Source organism: Rattus rattus, chromosome 13 (assembly GCF_011064425.1).
Source record: "Rattus rattus isolate New Zealand chromosome 13, Rrattus_CSIRO_v1, whole genome shotgun sequence".
Classification (NCBI taxonomy): domain Eukaryota; kingdom Metazoa; phylum Chordata; class Mammalia; order Rodentia; family Muridae; genus Rattus; species Rattus rattus.
This window is the reverse complement of record NC_046166.1, coordinates 69,942,454-69,966,007: the sequence shown is the minus strand read 5'-3', so window position 1 is coordinate 69,966,007 and position 23,554 is coordinate 69,942,454. Positions and strand designations below refer to the sequence as shown.

The 23,554-nt window shown below is 44.3% G+C and overlaps 1 protein-coding gene across 1 annotated transcript; it reads left to right on the top strand.

Moving 5' to 3' along the window:
- The first annotated feature begins 387 nt into the window (after window positions 1-387).
- Cdc16 (cell division cycle 16) lies at window positions 388-23,329 on the top strand. The gene is made up of 19 exons (XM_032918763.1): window positions 388-570; window positions 1,746-1,800; window positions 1,889-1,986; window positions 3,111-3,149; window positions 3,605-3,745; window positions 5,014-5,173; window positions 6,056-6,147; window positions 6,815-6,948; window positions 8,347-8,426; window positions 9,203-9,252; window positions 10,188-10,261; window positions 11,201-11,326; window positions 13,271-13,423; window positions 15,033-15,096; window positions 17,546-17,607; window positions 19,062-19,197; window positions 20,673-20,760; window positions 21,335-21,337; window positions 22,773-23,329. The coding sequence occupies exons 1-19, from the start codon at window positions 523-525 to the stop codon at window positions 23,030-23,032; spliced, it is 1,863 nt and encodes a 620-aa protein (XP_032774654.1). The 5' UTR covers window positions 388-522; the 3' UTR covers window positions 23,033-23,329.
- Window positions 23,330-23,554: the final 225 nt, after the last annotated feature.

Sequence of the window (23,554 nt, the reverse complement as noted above, 5' to 3'; positions counted from 1 at the left end):
ATCTGTGGTGACAGCACAAATTTTCTTTATAAAATGATTCTATTCACAAAGTGAATGGAAACATCTGTAAATATGGTCAACTATACCTGGCCACACACCCACCTCAAGTCAATGGTTGGATCACCACCTAAAAATGGAGAAGACGAGAAAAGGGGTGTGTGTGTGTGTGTGTGTGTGTGTGTGTGTGTGTGTGTGTGTGTGTGTGTGTGTGTGTGTGTGTGTGTGTGTGTGTGTGTGTGTGTGTGTGTGCCTCTCAGGACTGCAGAGAGAAAAATTCAGTCTCAAAAATAACAAGGGGGGGGGAGGTAGTGGCACCCAGATTGCCACGGAACCAATAGAGTGGGCACACACCCGAGGGGACGCTTTTGCAGGGGACTTCCGGGGTAGGGCCTATCAGAGCGGAAGTGCGGTGTGGCGCGCGGGGTCTGATCCGGGCGGTGGTCGGCGGGCTTGGGTCCATCGACACCCGGGGGCGCGCGGAGGCTCGAGGGGGTGTCGGGTGCTTGACCTGGCCTCGCGGCCATGAACCTGGAGCCGCTGCGCAAACGCGTCCGGCAGTACCTGGACCAGGTGCGCGGCGAGTGGCCGGACGCTGGGCTTCGGGGCGGTGGGGCCTGGCGGGGAGCGCGCAGGTGATCGCTCAGATCCTGCTTGAACTGTGGAAGCGGGGTTGTGGTTAGGAGGGTTGCATTGTGGCCTTGGAATCTGGCCGGGCCGTGGGATGTTTGAGAGGATTTAGTTGGGGATCTTATTTGACAGAATACTTGTGAATACAGACAAGCGCTCTCCAATTAGGACTTGAAACAATACCTAATGCTCTATGTTCAGCCTCCACACTTCCCTCGAGTGGACAGCAGGGAATGTTTAAGGGAAGGTGTGTCTCTGGCGGGGTGTGTGTGTGGGGGGGTCCACGTCATTGTGATGTCATTTGGTCTTTGCTAAAATGCTTGCTCTCCCGATAAATGGGAAACGGAATAGATGCTAAGTGATTGACCCAAATGTTTGCAGCACGTTGCTGGAAGGCAGAGTGTTAACAGGCAGTCGGTTTTGTGATTATTTTCTTTGGCATTGAAAAATGTAGAGGACAATGTGGGCCACTTTTCCACTCTGGGGGCATCTGTTCTGAGCAGATTCTCGGGTCCTTAAGGCTTTCTCCTGGCCACCCATTCGGCAACCCTGTTCTGAATGTATCCTGGGGAACTGAGGCCGAGGCAGTAAGAGCCAGGAATCTGCACCACCAGGACAAATTCATGAGTGTCTGTCTGCTGTCAGATTAAGTTTTGTTAGAGTTGACTATAGGGGGCGACTTTGCCCATGATCAGTGACTGTTAATGTGTTGTGGTTTTAATTTGAAATATTTGGATCTACTGCTCTACTAAATTCTACTTTGGACTTCATTTGAGCTTGTGGACAGTGTTTATTACATAAATGTCAGGACCAGAAGTTCTAGATGACTGCACTGTCATCTCTTATCTACTGTTTTTAGATACTAGCTGATACCTTTTTGGTAGTGTGTGAGTTAAATTGCTATCTTGAATTGTATCTGTGAAGTTCTTACAGTTATGAACTAAAACTCGCACTAGTTGAGTTGTAAAATACAGATGATTGGTGAGCCCCATTGCAACATCTAAGGAGGTATTGTAGTGAGCTGTTGATTTGGTGTATGGGTTTATATTATATTAGTAGACATGTGTCAGAACTGTGGGGGCAACGGTAGTCACCCTGTGTTTACTTTTTATATGCAGCAACAGTATCAAAGTGCTCTGTTTTGGGCAGACAAGGTAGCTTCACTCTCTCATGGTGAGTGACACCCAATTTATTTCCCCTAATTAATCTTTAGAAATCTCCCCCATGAGCCTCTGACCACTTGTGTAATTTTGCCCCTCAGAGGAACCCCAGGATGTTTATTGGTTGGCTCAGTGTCTTTACCTCACAGCACAGTACCACAGAGCAGCCCATGCACTCCGGTCACGCAAGCTGGACAAAGTAAGTACTGTGTGAACTTCGGTTCCCCCGCAGTCCGAAATGGCATTAGGTTCTTACTAAGTTAACATTTTAAAGAAATTTTAAAATTTCAAATTTTTTATTTTTATGTGAAAAAAAATGGTTTATTGGTTGGTTTTGGGGGGGTGGGATGGAGAAGGTTTCTCTATGTAGCAGGCCTGGCTGTCCTCGAATTCACTTTGTAGATCAGTCTGGCTCAAACTCACATATACCCCCCTACCTCTACCTCATGCTGGGATCGAAGGTGTGGCCCACCACACCTGGCTAAGAGATTTTTTTTTAATGTGTTTGTGTGTGTGCTGCATGAGTGTGGGTGTCTCCAGAAACCAGAAGACCACATTGCGTTCCTAGGAACTGAAGTTCCAGGCACTGAGCTGCCCCATGTGGGAGTAAACGTGTGTCCTTTGGAAGAGCAGCAGGCACTCTTAACCGCTGGGCCATCTCTTCAGCCCAAGAGAAAGGCTCTCACGCCAAATCCCAGTCTTTTATTTCCCCTCTCTTGCCCGCCTGTCTAATGTCTAGGTTCTCATTGTTGTGTTTCTGCTTTGCTATGGTTTAAAAGTTTGCTTTTTAATATTATGCTGGTTTATACAGCATGTGCATCTCTTTCCTTCCCTCTCCCTCTCTCTCCGTGTGTGTGAGTGTGTGTGTGTGGTGTGGTATGTGTGTATCATCTGAACCACCTGAGGGAGTGTGTCCTCTCCCATCATGTGGGTCTCTGGGGACCAGACTCTGGCCCTCAGTACCTTTAGCTCCTAAGCTGGCTTTCAGTCCAGTTTACTTGTTTTGAGATCAGGTCTCATTGTTTTTCTTAGTCTGGTTTCCAATTCTTGGGATCAGGGCAACTCTCCTGTCTCAGCCTCCTGTGTGCTGGGATTACAGGCACATAACTTTCCCTGAGTCCTCAGTGCCTTTAACATGTTTTTGATGGATACGGGCTAAAAAGACTGGGGCTTTTTTTTTTTAAACTATAAAGGAGAAATTCTTCAACTCTCCAGTTCACATTTAAGTTTCCTTTTGAAGTACAGGTGTGTATTATGTTTCACATTCCACATACATGTTAACACATGTAAAGTGTTTGACTTTTTCACTTATTTCTTTTCTAGCTGTATGAAGCTTGCCGATACCTTGCAGCTAGATGCCACGTAAGTGAGCTTAGTTTCTGCTTTATTTGGTGAACATGTGACTGTGGACGGTGTGCATCCTTCATGATGGGTGGCAGTTGTTCCAGAAGCTGAAACATCGGCTTAGCATAGCGTCTCGTGAAGAATGTCCTTTTTAGTATTATTTTCTAAAATGCTGACTCTTAGTTTGTACGTTAGGCATTTAAATAATGGGTATAGTATTTACCGCCATTTAAAAATCTAGAAGGCTGGACTGGAGAGATGGCTCAGCGGTTAAGAGCACTGACTGCCCTTAACTAGAGGTCCTGAGTTCTATCCCCAGCAACCACATGATGGCTCACAACCGTCTGTAATGGGATCCCCCTTCTGGTGTGTCTCAAGACAGCTACAGTGTACTCATATACATAAAATAAATGGATCTTTTTTGAAAAAGTCTAGAAGACACGGGGTGAACAGCACTTGTGTTTTCTTCACAGTATGCTGCGAAAGAGTACCAGCAGGCTCTGGACATCCTTGATATGGAGGAACCAATTAACAGAAGGCTCTTTGAGAAGTACCTGAAGGATGACAGTGGCTCCAAAGACCCTTCCAGTGACTGGGAGATGTCACAGTCCTCTGTGAGTGATGCAGTTAGCCTGTTTCAGTCACAGCAGTGGGAAATGCCCGCCTTACAAGGCAAAAAATAAACCGGTACACGTGTGCATGAAACATTACGGTTACCTGCTTATCGCAAGTAACCAAAGACTGCCAGACATTTCTGACTGAGCGTCAGTTTGAAGCTGTAATGCTGTGGATGTCCTCCATGCTGAGCCAGGACGTCACAGATGCCTGGAGCTGCACACAGTGGGTGGACACATCTTTCTCTCCTCTCTGTGGTTTGGACATATGAAGAGGAATCTTAATTAGCTTCATTTGTTTACAGGAAGGAATTTTTTATTTACTTGACTGCACATAATATCATTAGCTGTGTTGGAGTTTGTATTATTGAAAGAGACTTACATTAACAGTTACATGCTCTGGTTATTAACTTGGCTTCTTACTCTTAGTGATTAACTGAGGTACAGCTCACACCATACAGATACAGCTCACCCATTTAGAGTGCACAGTCCAGTGGTGTTTACTGTGGTAGAGCTGTGCCGGCTTTGCCTCTAGCCTTTAGGGCCTACAGATTTGCCTGTCTCCTTTATAACACAGTTACGAAGGAGCTAGGGCCTGTATACTCTCCTGTTCATTCTGAGCTAGGGCCCGTTTACTCTCCTGTTCATTCTGAAAAGTACAGGGATGGGACGCATCTGGGTCTCTCTCCCCTCTCTTCTCTTTATTAATTATGTGCATAGAAGTGCATTGATTCTCTACTGGGAATGCATATATTTACTGTCGTGGATTGGTTTTGGACCTCTTACATATTCCTTTACCTGCTAGGGATGCATGGCAGACTAGTAATGTACTGTTCGTTTTGTGAGGCCATGTTTAAAACACTGCAGAGAAAGCTATCTGAGTCTGAGGTTCTCTTTCACAGTCCATTGTATTTTAAGTTTTGATTTATAATTTTTGCCACCGGGTTTTTAGTTGCCCATCTGTGTAGGTAGCAGGATGGCCAGCACCCCAGAGGTACCCACATCTCCAGGCCTTACAGAGTTCCATAATTAAGATGTATTTTCCCTTTTTCACAAGTGAGGAGAGGAAACAGAAGCCAAGACAGATTAAATAATCACACAGAAAAACATAACTGTCAAGACCAGAGGTCAAACTCAGGTCTCTGGGCATTCCCGGCAGTGAGGTGACCTTGTAGACATAGTAAAGACTTCTCAGTATCCTAACAGTATATATCTCTAAATCAAAAATTAATTGTACTCGACACATAACGAATTGTGTTTTCCAACAGATAAAGAGCTCTATTTGTCTTCTGAGAGGGAAAATCTATGATGCATTAGATAATCGCACCCTGGCTACCTACAGTTACAAAGAGGCTTTGAAGCTCGATGTCTACTGCTTTGAAGCATTTGATCTTCTGACGTCACACCACATGTTGACAGCACAGGAAGGTTTGGGAACACCTGTGTTTGCCCATCTGTGTGTGTGTGTGTGTGTGTGTGTGTGTGTGTGTGTGTGTGTGTGTGTGTGTGTGTGTGTCTGGCTCTGTGTATGTGTGTCCGTGTGTCTGTCTGTGTGTGTGTGTGTGTGTCTGTGTGTGTGTGTGTGTGTGTGTGTTTATGGTTGTTGTGTGTGTTGTTGGCTTGTCTTATTTTCTGAAATCTGTATAATTAAGAGCAGGGTACACAGTAGGCTGAAATAGACCTAGCTTTCTTAATGTCTTCATGTATGGAGCACATCACAGAATAATGTGATGCACTGTTGAGGGCCGGAATGCCGTGAAATCGTTCATGAGAAGTGAATTAAGGGGAGTTGTAAACCATGTTTCAAGGATTTCCATCCTAGCCACACTCTCATCCCTTTGTTTCCAAGTCCCAACTTCAGAGAGCTAAATCAGCAAATTCTAGAGGTTGGACTCCGACAGCGCGTGGGACTCTAGCCCTAGAGACTGAGAGCCACTGACAGCTCTGTCACATACACGGACATAGCCAAAATACTGGTTCTTAAACCACTGGGCTCTGAAACAGGGACAGGGATGAATAGGAAGCTGGCTGCTGGCATCTAGTAGAGGCTGCGGATCCTGGTGAGTGGGATGCCTTTCAGTGAATCAGTGGGCCACACTGTCACTGTAATCATCATCAAGGCCTGGGTTTGTCTGGCCGGTGATGAGAACCATTTGGAGGCCTCCTGGCCCACCTCTCCAGTAGGAACCACACTATAAGGATTTCATTTTTCTCCAGAGTTGATTTACATCGAGAACTATAGAAGAGTATTTTCAATTGCTGTTTTCTCATGAATATTTGAAGACGTTATTTTTTTCTTATTGTTTTAAGAAAAAGAACTTCTAGACTCACTGCCTCTTAGCAAGCTCTGCGCCGAAGAACAAGAATTACTACGATTTGTGTTTGAGAACAAATTAAAGAAGGTGAGGAAAACCTGAGCTAACATTTCCCTTACATAAAAATCTTACATCTTTCCTTAACATTTGCGATTTTCCCCTCATTAGTTACTTTTGTATGTGTGGATGCTATGTGTGTGTGTGCATGCGTGCGAGACATAAACACTTGCCTATGCATGCAGTGGGTGTGTGTAGGACAGAGCTGATGTCAGGATGTTTTTCACAGATCCTCTCACTAAACTTTGCTTTTTTGATTAGATGAGCTGGCCAGGGAGCCTCCAGCGTCTCCCTGTCGGCTCCTTAGTGCTGGGATTAGAGGCCTGTGGCCATGGCTGCTTTCACATGGGTGCTGGGGCCTGGAATGGAGGACGGCATGTTTGCACAGCACTTGCATTGTATCCAGCTCTAATTAAAAAAATAAAGAGCTGTTTATTAACAGTAGCGTGTGATAGATTATGTAAATATATGAAAACACTTCCTAAATTCTGCCTTCTAAACTTGTGACATCCTTGCTGTGGAAGTCTGTGGTGAAATTGAAGAGGCAAACATACTGATGAGAGTGAGTAGGACCTGAAGTTAATGGTGTTTTCAGGGGCTCATGAGCACTCGTGTGATGTCCTCACCTCTAAGGTACAACATGGAGTGCTTCTTGCTTTGGCTTTGCTGATTTTGTGTATACGTTTTTCTGTTTCAGTATAATAAACCCAGTGAGACTGTCATTCCCCAGTCAGTGGACGGCTTGCAAGAGAATCTGGATGTGGTAGTGTCTTTGGCTGAGAGACACTATTATAACTGTGATTTTAAGATGTGCTACAAGCTTACGTCTGCGTAAGTATACTCTGTTGTGTCAGATGTGAGCTTCAGTCTGTACAAATTCAGACACGTTCTCTGCAGTCTTCTGTGAACTGTGGTAATGGAAGTTACCTGAGCATTTGAAGAGAATTGAACAGGTGGCTATGTTAAAAGAGCAGGCTCCAGGCACCAAGTTAGTGATCTGTGTGGGCTCAGTGCAGTTACTTGGGAAGAAGACACGTGTCTGCCTCCATCCCCTGAGGTGGGACTGACGGTGTCCCTGGGCTAATTATACGGAAACCGACACACGATGAACAGTGGCGAAGCACAAGATAGAAGCAAACCCTGTCTCCAACCACCGAGAACCTGTTAGCCTCTAAGCCACACCACAGTCCAAGCCTCAACCCCCTGAAGGTCCCTCTTTCCAAAGTGTGACTCAAAGTTGCAACACGCAAACCCAAGAGGTGATAGTTTGAAAGTACCAGTGGTCCTGGTTTTGTAAAGCTCCTCCTTTAGCACTGCTAGATCTAACACAGTCCTGGGCCCCGGGTGCCCGTCTTGATGTTCCCCAGCTAAACCATCTCTGATCCCAGCCTCCAAACGCACGTCCTCAGACACCGCAGCCGAGTTACACGCTGTAGATTTCTGTGGAGCATGGGGGTGTGGGAGGTCGTGGGTTTTTGGTTTTTAAAACAGGGTTTGTTTTCCTTGGCTCTTCCTTGCTCTGTAGACCAGGCTGGCCTCAAACTCAGGGATCCACTTGTCTCTGCCTCCTGCGTGCTGGGATTAGGTGAGCACCAGCATTCCTCACACCTGGCTTTTGTTTTCATTTTCTGTAGTTGTTGTTTGGGGGTTTAATTTTTGAAATAAAAAAAATTTTAGTAAACATATATAAACATATCATAAACATGTATGTATATGTATGTATGTGTATATATATATATATTTAAAAGTTTATACTTTTTATCCTTTGACTAGTTAAATTCTAAAGTAACTAGTTAATTTCAAAGTAAAAGAAAATGCTAAAGCTAATTTTTATTCTTTCCAATTAAACCAGTTTTCTATTTATGCTTATTTTATTTTTGTGATAGTGGAGATTGGACCTAGGACCTGTACATTGTAGGCAAGTGTTTACCCCTGAGCTACATCCCAAACCCTTGTTATTTTGAGACAGAGTCTTACTAAGTTGCCCAGGCTGACTTTGAACTTGTGATCCTTCTGCCTCAACCTTTTAAGTAGCTAGTAATGTAAGTGTGCACAGTGAGGCCTGGCTTCCCTTTCCTGTATAAGCTCACATTGCTTTAACTGAAGTAACGAGTTACAGTTACATTATCATGTGCTTGATGTGCAGAGACTGAGCATGGGGTAGGCAGGTGTGTGTGTGTGATGAGGACTGCTGTCACACCGCCTTCCACATGGTTCTTTAACTTTCAGAGTGATGGAAAAGGACCCTTTCCATGCAAACTGTTTACCTGTGCACATAGGAACTCTTGTGGAGTTGAATAAAGCAAATGGTGAGTGTTTCTATCCCCAGTCCTGTAATCTTTCCAGCTGAGGATGACCTCAAACTCCTGACCCTTCTATCTCGACCTCCCAGATGCTGGGAGTGGAAGCATATGCCACCAGGCCACTCTTTAATTGTTTTTACTTTTTAAAAGAGCATTCTGGACTATTGAAATGTTGTACTACAAATCCTGGCTGCTTAGATGCAACATGGCAGACCCGCAGCAGGAGTGCTACCATCATCAGATGACTGCTGGTCTGTTTCCTGGCAAAGCAAAGAGTTCCCACCTCCCTGCTTCTCTTTCCTCTTCACAGATGTAACCTGTGGCTCAGATATGTTAGTATCATACTTCATTAGTATCAATTTTGACTGTTTTTCCTTCCTGTTTTTTTATGAAATTATTATAGGCAAACAGTTAAATTGATATTTAGAAATTGGAAGGGAGTAGATATTCCCCATGTTTTAACATTTGACAAACATTAATTTGTTGGGTAGTGTATTTGTCCTTAAGTCTTTTAAATGAGTTTAGTCAAGAGGCATGAGGTGCATGAGTTTTTCAGATGGGTGCTCTTGAGGAATCTCTGCCTCGCCTAAAGTGCTCGGTGGGGACGCGTGCTTATGTGGCCCACCCTGTGCCCTTAGCCACTTGGACAGTTCTAGCCAGTGTTCAGTGCTGCTGTGGGGGCTGAGGAAGGGCATATGCCAGGTGGGGAGAACAGATGGAAGGTCAGATCTGAAACTTAAATTATTCATACCAAATAAATTTTTCCCTTTTTCCTAAAACAGAACTTTTCTATCTTTCTCACAAATTGGTGGATTTATATCCGAGTAATCCTGTAAGTAATACAATTTCTCTTCTCCTTTTTGTTATTTGAACTTTAAGAAAATATTTTGCTAGTATGTAGACAATAGATTATATTTTAAGTTCAAGCAAATCATGTGTGTGTGTCTGCTGCATATACACCTGCAGGCCAGAAGAGGGTGTTAGATCTCTTCATAGATGGTTGGGAGCCATCATGTGGATATTGGGAATTGAACTCAGGACCTCTGGAAGAGCAGTCATATTCTTAACCCTTGAGCCATCTCAGCAGCTCCACAAATACTGTTTTATGTTAAAGCAGAGAGTCAGAATTTTCTAGTTCTAGATAATAGCAAGCAACTTCATTATCTATTCCATGAACTCATTTTTTTCCTGCATTAAAGCAGTGACCTTAACCTTTCTCTCTGGTTATAAAAGTATACGTACTCCTTTACTACTGTACAGAAAGAAGCACAACATCCCAGATAGTCGTGGCTCCCTTTCCCAAGGGCATAGTGTTGCATGGCTTTTGTATGCATGTGTAAGTCACTGGGTGACTCATGCTTAGAAGCTAAGGGTGGGAAGTAGGGTCAGGAGCTGCATGCGTCCTTAAGATGAAAGCCAGTGAGCAAGGGCCGAGTCCCACATGAGAACAAACGTGTCCAGCTAAGCTGAGGACAGTGCAGGGAATCCAGCCCCTAAAACTCACCCCAGCTAGGAAGAAAGGTGAGCCAGGGGCAAGCCAGAGCCCAGGCAGGCGTGCAGCTTAGAAGCCTTGTCCTCAGTGGGAGCCGCCTTGGCAAAGGACAGTATCTGTTTCCGTTCAGGACCTCAGTAACGTGTGTGGCCTCAGAGAATCCCTAATTCAGACTAAGGTGTAGGAGCTAAGAGATCCAAGCCACCCTGTCTGACCTACCTTGTCAGACTGCAGTTCAAGGCTGCGTCTGGCTATAGTAACGTTGGACTTTGCAGGTGTCGTGGTTCGCGGTGGGCTGCTACTATCTCATGGTTGGCCATAAAAACGAGCACGCCAGGAGATACCTCAGGTACGGTTTGCTTTCTTTGCCTCGCCATGAGCCGTGAGAAGCGCCGCGCATAAGCTGTGGTGCAGTGAGTGCTCTGACGATGTGGATGGCGACTCCCGTAAGCAGGCTGTGCTCACCTGCACTGCTTATGTGCACTGTCCTGAGGGTGCTGTGAGCGGAGAGAAAGCACTGATGCAGGCTGTGTACTCCAAGACCTGCGCTTGCGTTGTTTTATTTGAACATGAGCATAGGGAGCAATACTGTAGTTTGAAAGGACTGCTGCCCTTTACATTGTCAGCTTTTGCTGATAGAAAGCACATTAAACTGTGAAGGAGATTATCATAACCCTGTGTGACCATTGAGTAAGTAGGTTCCTGTAAGGATCTGCTGGTTTTCTTGTTAGGAAATGCGTGCCCAGGGTGCACAATGTGGTACCTGGGCAAACAGGCCCACATCCTGTGGCTTTTTTTTTTTTTTTAAATTATTTATTTTATGTACATAAGTACAATGTCACTGTCTTCAGACACACCAGAAGAGGGCATCAGATCCAATTACAGATGGTTGTGAGCCACCATGTGGTTGCTGGGATTTGAACTCAGGACCTCTGGAAGAGCAGTCAGAGCTCTTAACCACTGAGCCATCTCTCTAGCCCATCCTGTGGCCTTTTAAGCCACCAGTTAACCTTGAGTCACAGAGGGGGCTGCTATGTAAATAGTACTTGTAAGTTGCATACAGAATGCTAATGGGCTCAGCTATGTTACTGTATGTAGGACTGTATGCATAGGACTGGCTCTAGTTTCCCAAAGTGTTTGCATGCCTTTCACGGAGCAGCAGTAACAACAGCTGCACTTTGTCCACACTTTATTCGGTTGGTGTTATTAACGCTTTCCATGCCGTGCACTTACACAAACCTGGAAGCTGAAGGATGAGTGCATTCCTTGAATACTGCTTTTGTTTCAGCAAAGCTACCACACTGGAGAAGACCTATGGGCCCGCCTGGATAGCCTACGGGCACTCCTTCGCTGTGGAGAGCGAGCACGACCAAGCCATGGCTGCTTATTTCACAGCCGCACAGCTCATGAAGGGGTAGGTACTCCGCTCAACTAAATGCCAGCCAGAAAGGGCTTCTCCTGCAAGTGGAGGGCATGTCTCTTAGGAATATTGTTATCATTTGGGCCTGAGTTAGACAAAACTGTCACATGTCTGTTAGGTAACAGTCTGTATTTACAAAATAACTGTGGCAGTGGAGGGAAGGGATCGATGTGTTTTCTTCCAGTCAGTACGAGAAAGAAGGAAATGAGACCCAGGGGGGACTTGAACACAGAAGCCTGTGTCTCCCGTGCTCGTGGAGAATGGAAGTGTTCATCATGAATCCCACCCTCTACTGTTGCAGCTGTACCTGCTGCTGTTTGAGCTTGTGTCACTGCTGTGCGTGCACTCTGCTGCTAACTGCTTCTCCCTCTGGTTTGCTCACAAGTCTGCTTTGTGCTCTGTCTCTGCTGGTTTTTCGATGTGGTGTAATTACTGCGTCTCCGTGATGCCCTGAGTTACTCATCACGTCTCTGCCCCTCCTGTCTCTGCTAACAGCCCTGTCTCACAGTCTTGCCTGGTCATGTGGTCACACCAGCTCTCTTTTGTTATTTGCTGTCCTTTCAGGTTCATCCTGCTGTAGTGTGTGACCTGTCAGTTAGCAGTTAGGAGCTCTGTCCCTCGCAGTCTGAATAGAAGTATAAGCAACTTACAGTTAAGTCATTTTTAAAACAGTCTCTTTACTGTAGCGTGTATTCAGTTCCGTGTGACACGGCGAGATAGACTCACTTCAGCCATCAGTTCATTCTCTACCTGTCATGTCTGGGTTCCGTTCTCCATGACTGCTTTCTTTTATATAAATAGTTCACAGGTTGGACTTTACTTCTTTTGAGTGTTAGTGTTTGTAGTGACTTTCTTAGTGATCATCTGTGGATAAGCGACATCTTCAAGCAGTGTAGTTTCAAACACTTCACTTAGCTCTGTCCCTACACGCCTCCTTTGTGTTACTGTCAACCACCTTTACATCACAGTGAATCCATTACCATGGTTCCTACTAGGTTTTTCTCTGTTGTCTTTTAATCATGTAGAAGAGTTGCAAACACAGTGACAGTTCACTGCCTTCTGGTCACCACTGCAGTCACCACTTACGTGGACTGACTCACTTATTTTCCATGTAGATAAGTTCCTGTCCGTGTCCTCACAGCTCACCTGTGGACAAGTTACCATCTGTGTCCTTACAGTTCATATGTGGATAAGTTACCATCTGTGTCCTCACAGCTCACCTGTGGACAAGTTACCATCTGTGTCCTTACAGTTCACCTGTGGATAACTTAACCGTCTGTGACCTACAGCTCACAGAGGGACTTGCTTTAGTTTTGTCAGTAGATCAGCTAGTGATGGATTCTCTCTGTTACACATTGCACTCCTGGCTACTTGTACATGTTTGTTTGTAAGCCCTTTTATCATAGGTTTTTTATTCCATTTATTCTGCTTGTCTTTTCCAAAATCACTATTTGGTGCTCTCTTATAATTTCTATTTTGGAGCCCTGGAGAGATGGCTCAGTTAAGAGCACTTAATTTCTCGTGCAGAGAACTTGGTTCAGTTTCCAGTGGAGCTCACAGCTGCCTGCCACTCCAGCTTTGGGGAATCTGAGGTCTGCTTTTGGCCTTCACGGGCTCCTGCACACATAATACACATATTTAATTAATTAATTTTCTTCTTCTTTAATTGCTATTCTCTGATGGGGTGTTGTTATACCTTTTACTAATTCTGTAAACTTAATGTGTTTTAGTTCTTGGACTATTAACCTAGCCTATAAGGTATTGTCTTATAAGTCCAGGATCTCCTTCTGCTAGGACGGTTTCTGTTGACTGCTTTTTTCTCTGTTTGGACTGTGTTTAGAGTTAGAAAAAAGTGAACGATAGGATATAAAGCTGACAGATTTCTGTTGCATTACAAAGTTTCGAGTGTTGAATATGTGAAACTTTAAATCCTTTCAGGTGTCACTTGCCAATGCTGTATATTGGGTTAGAATATGGTTTGACCAATAACTCTAAACTGGCTGAGCGGTTCTTTGGCCAAGCTCTGAGCATTGCCCCGGAAGACCCGTTTGTCATCCATGAGGTTGGAGTGGTTGCCTTTCAGAATGGAGAGTAAGTACCAGAGGGCTTCGCCTGGTGTGGGCTCTTGGAATTGGGGCCTCGGCCCCTAAAACTTCATGGCCAGAGTTGCTCTTCATTGGATTCTGTTTTATAAAAATGAGTTCATTCATTTTTATTTTAGATGTATTATTTCATGAGGCAGGGGTGAATTTAAAAGTAGAAATTCTTGTGGTGGAATCCCGTAAAACAGTAAACTGTGTTGTCTTCTCCTTTAATATGGACTGCCACAAACTCCAGTACCCACCATGTGGCCTAGACAACATCTTTGTCAACTAGATGTTAGATTCACACAGTTTCACATTTTGAAATAAAAAAGGTCCTGTGATTAATTATTGGCAGAACAAAAAAGTAAACTATGCAGTGTGAATGTCTTGATATTAAGGCTTTTCTATAGCTTCATTATCTAGGGCATAGGCAATTTGGAGGAGAAAACTGTACACTGCATTAGACTCGACCTAACGTAAGCACAGCGTTGTGTTCTAAACAGGTTATCAGGGCTGGAGGGATGGCTCAGCAGAGGAGAACGCTTGCTGCCTTTGCAGAGGAACAGGGTTGTTCCTAGCATCCTCATGGGGGTCAGAGCAATGACAACTCAAGTTCCAGGGGACCCCGTGACCTCTTCTGACCTCTATTGGCACACACCCATACACTTAGGCAAAACACTTAGACACATAAAATAAATCTTTAAATTTTTCTCAGTTAGGTTATATAAGTATTATAAAGAGGGTTTGTAACCTCAAAAGAATTAAGACTCGTTATTTTATGTGTGTGAGTGTTGTGCCTGCCTGCATGTATGTATGTATGGGCACAGTTCAGGGATGCAGGATGGTTCTGAGCCATATAGTTCCTCCTCAAAATTTGCAGTCACTTTCTCCAACACTCCAGTGATTTTAATCTTCACACATGTGGATGTGAAAAAAGCCCAAGTCCACTGAAGTCTGCTGAACCAGTCCTGGCTAATCTCCTACCGAATCGTGCCCTGTTTTCTGTCTAATAGTCTTTTTAGTGCTGTGGTTTTCACAGTGTGTACTCTTTGTTGGTAACTTACTATCTAAAATAATCTCCAGACTTACTGCTGTCTCTTGGTGCGCCATAAGTAGCCACCGTGTGCCTCCAGGGGAATGTGTGCAGGCGCTGACCACTCGCTGAGTGAGTGTGCTGTTGGCTGCAGGTGTGGTGTCAGTGAACTGATGGTGTATGCATAGAGAGGGTTAGTCTTTGCTTAGTTGATGAAATACTGTGGCCAGACATTGACAGGCATCGAAATACCACTGTTCGTTAGCATTGACTGTCTCTCCTGAATCCTGAGCTGTGCAGTAAAACATCATAAGATCAGGTATTCGTCTGGCCCAAAGTATTTTCTTTCTTTTTTAGTTTTTTAGTTGTTTTTGTTTTTTTGAGTTATCATACAGAGTGATGAGTTTCTATGGCATTTTCATGTATACATTGTCATATACTTTGTTTTTATTCATAGTATAATCTGAATCAATTATTTTTTAGCAGTTCCATGTTATTTTAGTACTACTAGAGATACTCAGATTTTTCTCAGTGTCTTATCTTTGCAAATTGTGAATAACTGCTAACTCTTCCTCTATTTTAGATGGAAAACAGCAGAAAAGTGGTTTCTCGATGCTTTGGAAAAAATTAAAGCAATTGGGAATGAGGTATTGTGTGTGATATCTGCCCGTACACACATAGACACGACTGAGCTTATCTATTGTCGGATGTGGGAAAGGCAGGCAGTCTTCCTCCTAGAGGAGAGTCAGCTAATGTTTGACATCACAGATGACTAGACAGTGCTACGATTATCTATAGACTCGAGTGCTGCAGAGAACATGGGTTCAGTTCTGATAACAGCAGTCACTGGATGTGACATGGGCAGCAGTCAACACACAACATGGTTTGGAAGCAATTTCCGACGGCCAGTCCAAGTATTAGTTTCTTACTCAACGTTGCTTCTCTAGACCTTCAAAAAGCCTCGTCTTTGGCTCAGAAAAAAGAAAAGAAAAAAGCAGTTTGGCAGCAGACCAAGCTCTGTAGAACTAGGTGCCATTCAAGTTCAGACCTTTTTCTGTTCTCACTAAGCAGGCTAATGATCACTAAGCTAATGATCAACCTTAATTTGCAAGGCTGGATACGCACTGGCGTCATACATGGTCATTTTAACATAACGTGCACCTAGGAGATGGCATGCGGCTGCTCTTTTCATTTCTCCTTTCTGTCTCTGATACCTGTCCAGTCTCACTCTGTCCTGCGTGTCACACCCTGGTTTTCCTTTGTACCTCATCCTCATGGCTTCCCTTCCTTTGTGTTTGGTTCTGTCTCTGACAGACACAATTTCGAAGTCTCCACCACGGACAGTCTGCCTGCCACACAGGCAGCTCCGCTTGCTTTGGTCTTGATTGTTTATCGTTTGGACTTACAAGCCTTGCTGTGTTCCACATTGTGTCTGTAAAGCGGGTTTTATCAGCTGAGTCTTGGCTCGTTCTGAATTCTAGTGTTTTGTCAAAGTAGGGTTCCAGTCACCACATTCTGTCACTGAAACAGTTAAATATCCTGCTGTTCACTGGCCCAGCAGCAGCACCCGGAGCCGGTTAGAAACGCACCCGTAAGATCTGTTGAGTCAAAGCTGTACTTTTAGCAACATTCTGAGTCGTGTCTCATGCATAGCAAAGTTTGAGAAACACATTCCTGAGTCACTCCTAAAAATATTTTTTCATTCATAGGCAATTTTCAATCTTACAAAAACTTAAATAAAGAGCATACTACTATTGAAGAATCAAAATGCCAATTAAAAGTTACAGGAAAGGAAAATGCTGTTTTACTTTAGCAAGAAACCACAGCAGAAATCAAGCTAGCTAACGAGAAACACTCATGCCCAAGAAGGGTCTCTGTTTGCATGGGCTGGGCTCCTAAATCCAGTTCTCAACACCTTGGAAAAGATGACCCAAGTTCCTTTGATTATTTGCTTAGCGTGTGTTTACTAAGTGCCAGCCAAGTAGGCGTCAGCAACGGTAAAACTGTAAAACCTTTGCTGTGTTTCAGAGCTGCTGGTAGGTAATTACAAGTCGGTGATCTGAGCAGTGGTCCAGTCTGACTGCGGCTATGGAAATACTCCATGCAAGGGTTGATCGCCTACATGTGACAGTGAGGAAGGGCCTGGGGCACACTGTACACCCCATCCTTAGTATGCAGACATTAGCTAGACAGAAATAAGGGACAAGGCATTACAGAGGCAGAAGAGGCATGTGCAAAAGCAGGAGCCATTCATGGAGTTTTGGATTTAACATTCAGAGGATATCAGGAAATGGAGCACGAATGTTAACTGGTTATTTAAAACTGCGAAGTGGTGTTCGAGAGCTGGCAGATTATCCTGGGAGAGGGAACATGAGATGTTTCAGGAAGACAGCGTGATTGTGCTCGTAGGGCTGGGGCCAGACTCCCAGTATTGGGAAGCCAAGGTGTATGGCCTTGGAGCCATGCCTGCCTGGTACACAACTGAACAGAGTCTAGAGAGTCTTAGAGAGGCCAGGATGTCCTGTGTCCAGTGAATGGTTGGTTTGGACATTTGGATGAGGTTAGAGAGCTAGGGTGACTAAGGAACGTGCATTGATTTAGTGTACTCAACTGGAAGTGCTTGTGACATTTCTAGATAGAAATATTTAGAAGACAGATAGCCGTAAAGATCCAGGCTTTCAAATTGAACCATAGACAGCAAGTGCACAATTAAGTTTCTTTGGCATGGATGGACTCTGGTATGAATTGTGCTAATTACAGTCCAGTATTAGGAAGTCTCATCTAGTAGAGGAGAAAATTGGATGAACCAGTAAATCCTGTCTCTGCTGCGTGCGTGTGTATGTGTGCGTGTATGTGTGTGCGTGTGTTTGTGTGCGCGTGTGTTTGTGTTCGTGTGTGTGTGTGTGTGTGTGTGTGTGCGCGCGCGCGCGTGTGTGTGCGCGTTTGTGCGCGTGTGTGTGCGCGTTTGTGCGCGTGTGTTGGAGAGCAGGGTGGGGTGAGGGGCGGGTGGGATACCAGCAGATACAGGATGTGAAATGAGTCACTGCAAACAAGTCGGGCTAAACAGTGATGTGGGCTTCTTGTTCTATGTTCTAGGTAACAGTTGACAAATGGGAACCTTTATTGAACAACCTGGGGCATGTCTGCAGAAAACTCAAGTGAGTCAAGTAGGACATTTTCAGTTGTGTTCTCTGTCACTGAAAGTTTGCTTATTTTGAATAGCCTTTCTGTGTTTTTATTTCGTGATAACTCCAGTCCCCATATTGGCTGCTCAATGCAGCAAGCATCAACATCCCCACTGAAAAGTATAACAGCTCTGGCTTTTTCCCTCCCTTATATTAAAAACTTTAATATTCAAAATTAATTTTAAAACACTTAAATAATAAGGTTTAATTAAAACCATATTCATGCACTGGCTTTGTTTCCCCAGAAGTTTTATGATACTATAAAGAGGTGACAGTTACAAATGTGTTCTTTGCTGGCAATGTACTTCATTGGCAAGAGTGCTTGCCTAACATGCAGGAAGCCCTTCTTTTGCTTCCCAGCAGTGTGTAACACCAGGCATGGTAGGTGGAGGTGGGCAGATCAGGTTCAAGGTCACCATGGCTACCTTGTGAGTTGGAGGCTAGTCTCAAAAGTGTGCCCTGAAAAGAAGACCCCATTTCAAAAGTGTGTGTGTTGGGGGTCTGGGGGAGTGCCGTTTTGTTTAAAGCAAGTCTGGGAACAAGATGATGCAGAAGTTAGCAAGCGTGTTAGGTGTGGCAGTGCACATCTCCACACCGGTAGCCCCCAGGACTCGGGGTGCTGAGGCAGGATGATTGCTACAAGTTCAAGGTCAGCCTGCACTATAGAGTAAAACTTGGTCTCAACAAACAAATGAAAATATTTTTAGAGGTATTACATAAATATCTGTATATAATACAAGATAGTTTTACAGCTTCAAAAGTATCAGCTGGGGGAGGGTGGTGGGCAGGAGAGATTTCAGCTGGAGAATTTCTTTGAGCCTTGACTATCTGTTAAAGTTTCTACATTTCCCAGACGTTAAGTGAATGTGAAACCTTTTCACAGATTTCTACAGAGCAAATATTTCAGGAACTTTAAGACACACTATTCTGAGTAACTTATTGACGTTAAGACAGAACTCTTTGGTTGGTTGCTTTCGACTTCCCTAGGTATAGAAAGGTTTTATACCACAGGGAGAATGGTGTGTTATGTAGCTCAGTAGGGAAGTCTGGGACTTTCTGGCTGCTGTGGCAACTTTGTGCTCGAGTTCCTCATCCAGCTAAGGGACATGCCAGGAAAAAAATACATGTTCTCTTTTTACTTTTTGAGACAATCTTACTAAATAGCCCTGGCTGACCTAGAACTTGCTATGTAGCCCAGGCTGGCCTCAAACTCAGGAGATCTGCCTGTTCCTTGCCTCTCAAGGCCTGGGATTAAAGGCCTGCAACAGCATTCTCCACAGAGAATATATCTGAAGACGGTGACAACCATAATTCCAGGAGTTAAATCACTTGCCCACCTCTGAGTAAGGACTGGATTCTTGATCAGCACTTTTATTCCATCCCACAGTTGTTGTCTCCCCTCTCTTCTTCCCCGTCTTTTCTAACAGGAAGTACGCCGAGGCTCTGGATTACCACAGGCAGGCACTGGTGCTGATCCCTCAGAATGCGTCCACATACTCTGCTATAGGCTACATCCACAGTCTGATGGGCAACTTCGAAAACGCTGTGGACTATTTCCATACAGTATGTCTGTTGCTTGTGTTTTAATCTGGTTAATAATGCACTCCTTAATTTGAAAAGATCTTTTCTAGGCCACTTTTTTACTGATTTAGGCATTTAAACTTCTTCAGTAACCCTGTGTTTACTCTTTTCTCTGCAAAGAAATTATGCATATTGTGTAGTAGTCACCAAATTGGAAGTAGCAGAAGGCTGCCCTGCGTGTGCGTTGAGGTATTCGTCCCTTGGTCCCATCTGGATTTGTCCAGGCAAGAAGAGAGAAATTCCCACTTACCGTGGAAGCCTCTGGGGACTTCCTATCCTCCTCCTGAGAACTTGGAGTAGTAACCCATGTTCCTTCTGTCGGTGAAGGAAAACAGTCCACATATTTATCTTCTCTTAGTTCACATACTGTATTTTATGACAGCTAAGAGGTAGGAGGCTTGAGGCAGGGCTTCTGAAGGTCCATAAAGAAAAAGCATCGACAGCGTGCTGAGCTGGGCTTTAGTAACTACGCTTGGTGACCACTAAAGAAAAAGAAAGGCAGCTCAACTTTACCATCATCTCCTTTCATGTTTTTGTACTTGTCTGTGCCTAGATTTCAAATTTTTTATTGGCATTGTTTATGCATTAAAGAGTGAAATATGAACGCATAAATGGCTCAGTTTTCAGCACAGACAGGAGGTGGCAGCATGCATAGCTACTCCTACTCCTGAGTCGGGGCTTTACAAGCTGCAGACACCTGTTTTACACATCTGATAAAACCCTCAGAGTGCTGATTTGTCAATAAAAGGCTTAGACAGCTGCCACGTAGATCCATAGATTACCTCCACATAGCCCTCACGTGGTGTGGTCTCTTTCCCCGCCACTGAACACTAGCTACACCTTCACAGGCAGGGCATTCTTATGACAGCTGTGCCTGGTCACAGCAGCAGCAGGATAATACCAGCTGTACGACACCAGAAACACCAGAAATGTTAGAATTTGAGAACAGGTGAGCCTTAGGGTCAACTAATGATGTTTGGAAAACAGGTAATATATGAGGCAATGCAATATTTGAAAGATAAATTCATTGGTGTAATATGTTCATAACTGATCTTTAAGGATTAATTAGCAATTTTCAAGCTCCATGAAGTCCTGAAGTTAGTTCCGTGGTTATAGGAATGCTGAGCTGGTCAGCTTGACCACCGAATGTTTTCTGGTCTTATAATCATCTTTGAAATGTTTGCATTTGAATGTTAATGTAAGTGACTGATCTGTAACTGTGTTCATGCACAAGGTTCACAGAACTCTAAGGACAGTTTTCTGATGTGCTGGGGACAGCCTTTAGGGACAAGAGTGGATGTGTGATAACCATCCTGACCCTCACCTGCTGTGAGCAGTCATCGGCTTATGCCCAAACTTAGAGCTAGCTGCCCACTGCTCTCTTGGCTGACCTGTCCAGGACTCCAGAGGCTGCTGTGGGAAGATGTCTACTAACAGTGCTTGGTCTCTCTTGGCAGGCTCTCGGTCTTAGGCGAGACGACACGTTTTCTGTTACAATGCTGGGTCATTGCATTGAAATGTACATTGAGATTCCAAGCTTATATCGTGAGATTGTTGTTCTCCTGAATGCATGTTGTTAGCCTCTGTTTTGGTCGCTTGAAAGCTCATCCAGCATTCTGAATTCAAGAAACTCACTTAGTCTGTTGGAATAATGCAGTGTGAGTTAGTGTCTCGTTTCAGGTTCAGTGCTGGCCGTCCATAGAACATGTGTGCTGTGTGGTAGAAGAGGGAATCATAGCGAGGCTTCTCTAAAGTGGATCATTGACTGTCCCCTTTGTAACACAGAGCACAACATAATGATCTACACTTTAATAGAAGATTAAAATACCTTTCATTTACTTAAGAGTGATTTATAATACTTTGAAGAGCTTGTATAGTGATAGGATCATTTTAAATACGGTTGCTATTCTGAAGCACTGCTTTAAGAACAAGTACTGTGGGGGTTGGGGATTTGGCTCAGTGGTAGAGCGCTTGCCTAGGAAGCGCAAGGTCCTGGGTTCAATCCCCAGCCCCGAAAAAAATAAAAGAAAAAAAAAATTTAAAAAAAAAAAAAAAAGAACAAGTACTGTGAGATCCGGAGAGTACATTGAGGTTAAATGCTAAGATCTGGACTTAGGAGTAGGTGGGGAAAAAAAGACATTAAAGACTTGGACATAAATATAGAGGGGGAATGATAAATTGAGCTTTAATAAAATGAAGAACTTGGCCTGGAGAGATGGGTCAGTAGTTAAGAGCACTGATTTCTTCTAGAGGTGGCTCCCAACCATCTGTAATGGGATGCCCTCTTCTGGTGTGTCTGGAGACAGCGACAGTGTACTCATATACATAAACAAAAAATCTAAAAAAAGGTAAAATAAAAAAATGAACTAAAATACCACTGTAAGAAGGAAGGCCTGCCACTGAATGGAGGGTGTAAGCCACAGCCTAGGCACAGCCTGTCAGGAAATTCTTGTCTAGAATTTAAAACAAACAAACAAACAAAACACCCTGCAAGAAGAGAATGCATAAAGGATGCTGAAGGGTAGTGCATGCCTGCTGTCCTCTCCCCTGGATGGCTGAAGTGGGGGTCAGAAGATCCAGACCAGCTCGGGTATATACACAGTCTAGCGGGTGGTGTGTGTGTGTGTGCGTCCTGTCCATGAAGAGGGCAAACACTGGAAGGATGGCATATAGTTAGGGAAGGCATTGAAGGCATTCAGCAACATCTCTTACCTGGGAATGGAGCTGACGTTTGACATAAGAGGCCCCCATGCCGTTAGTGCTTCTAAGCACTGAGCCATCTCCCCAGCCCCGACTAGTGGTGATGCTATGGGACTACTTATCCTTCTCTGTTTGGATTATGTTAGAGTTAGAGATGAGCAAAACCTGGAAAAGCACTAATGTGTTGTCAGAGACACCAGTTAAATATTGCTGGGTCACAGGTCTCATCAACAGTAATGACTGGTTGAGTTCTGCGGGTCACTTGTGAGCTCTTCCCCGGGGCTTTCTGGTCGGTTCTTGTGGCTGCGGTCAGACTGACTCTATGATGGACTCACCAGAGGGTGGAGGACCTCAGCTGGTGTGGAGTCTGTTTCCATCCAGGGCTGCTTCATAGTATAAGTGGGCCCAGAGATCTAAAGGACAAGGAATAATTTCTGCTGCCAAAGTGCCTAGCCTGAAAGCTTTTAGTTTGAAATGTTATGTCAGAAATTATTGACCCTAATCTATCTAATTAGGTTGGCCCAAGTAAATACTAATGTTTTCATACTTTGATAAACCCTGAAAATATTCTTCATTTCTATGAGCAGTGCATTAGTGACTGTACCAACATCAATCAGCATGGTTTAAGATGTACTCTTGTCCAAGCTTTGGTGGCAGTTAGCTCAGAAGCCATGTAGGAACCATGACTGCATGCACTTTGAGAACTTCTCGAAGTGTCTCCTTTGAAAATGGTGGAAAGAAGAAAAAATGGATTCCCCTGTGACCGGTTTTATGTTTAAAGCACAGTTGACTGAAGTAGCAGGGCAGAACTAGTGATGATGGAATTTCCTGTCTCCTAATTCTGTGTTTCTTTTTAGGAGCAGACATTAAAGACAAACTAAAGTGCTATGACTTTGACGTACATACAATGAAAACACTAAAAAACATCATTTCGCCTCCGTGGGATTTCAGGGACTTTGAAGTAGAAAAGCAGAACACAGAGGAAGCAGGGCTTGCACCTCTGGAAAACGCCACTAAAACCCCCGAGTCCAGACCTTCCTTGGAAGAGACTTTTGAAATTGAAATGAACGAAAGCGACATGATGCTAGAGACATCTATGTCAGACCACAGCACATAGCCACAGCACACAACTTGACAGAGGTCCAGGGCCACCCTCGTGTGCCAGCATAGGTCAGTGCTCCCTCGCGGCCTTGCTACATCTTAAGAATTTCCCAGTTCCTGCTGTGACTCCTAACTACAGCTCTACATTTAAGACCAGCAGCCTGCGTTAAATGTGGGACAGCAGACCCTGGCCGCAGATGTTCTCTGATCTTCTGAACCTACAGAGTAGTACACGTAGCAGAATAAAGGTCAACTGTTCATTGTCTTTTTCATTGTGTCTTTTCCAATAAACTTATATTTGGGAATAACTTCAGAGAGATGTTTCCAAGCTAGTAGAGTGTGTCCATTACCGTTTTGTTGCTATGATACAAGTCTGTGACCAAGCCAACCTACTGAAGGACGAGTTCAGACTGACTGTGCTCCAGAAGCAATGCAGCAGGCACATGTGGTAGCTGGAAAGAGAGCAAGGACAGTGACACATTCCTCAGCACGTTTATACCTCCAAAAGTGACAGCATCTGGGGACCAAGTGTTACAAT

Coding starts and splice junctions, on each gene's coding strand:
- Cdc16 (XM_032918763.1), top strand. CDS start 523: ATGAACCTGGAGCCGCTGCGCAAACGCGTCCGGCAGTACCTGGACCAG. Junction 13,424..15,032: donor GTTGCCTTTCAGAATGGAGA/GTAAGTACCAGA, acceptor CCTCTATTTTAG/ATGGAAAACAGCAGAAAAGT. Junction 17,608..19,061: donor CATGTCTGCAGAAAACTCAA/GTGAGTCAAGTA, acceptor CTTTTCTAACAG/GAAGTACGCCGAGGCTCTGG.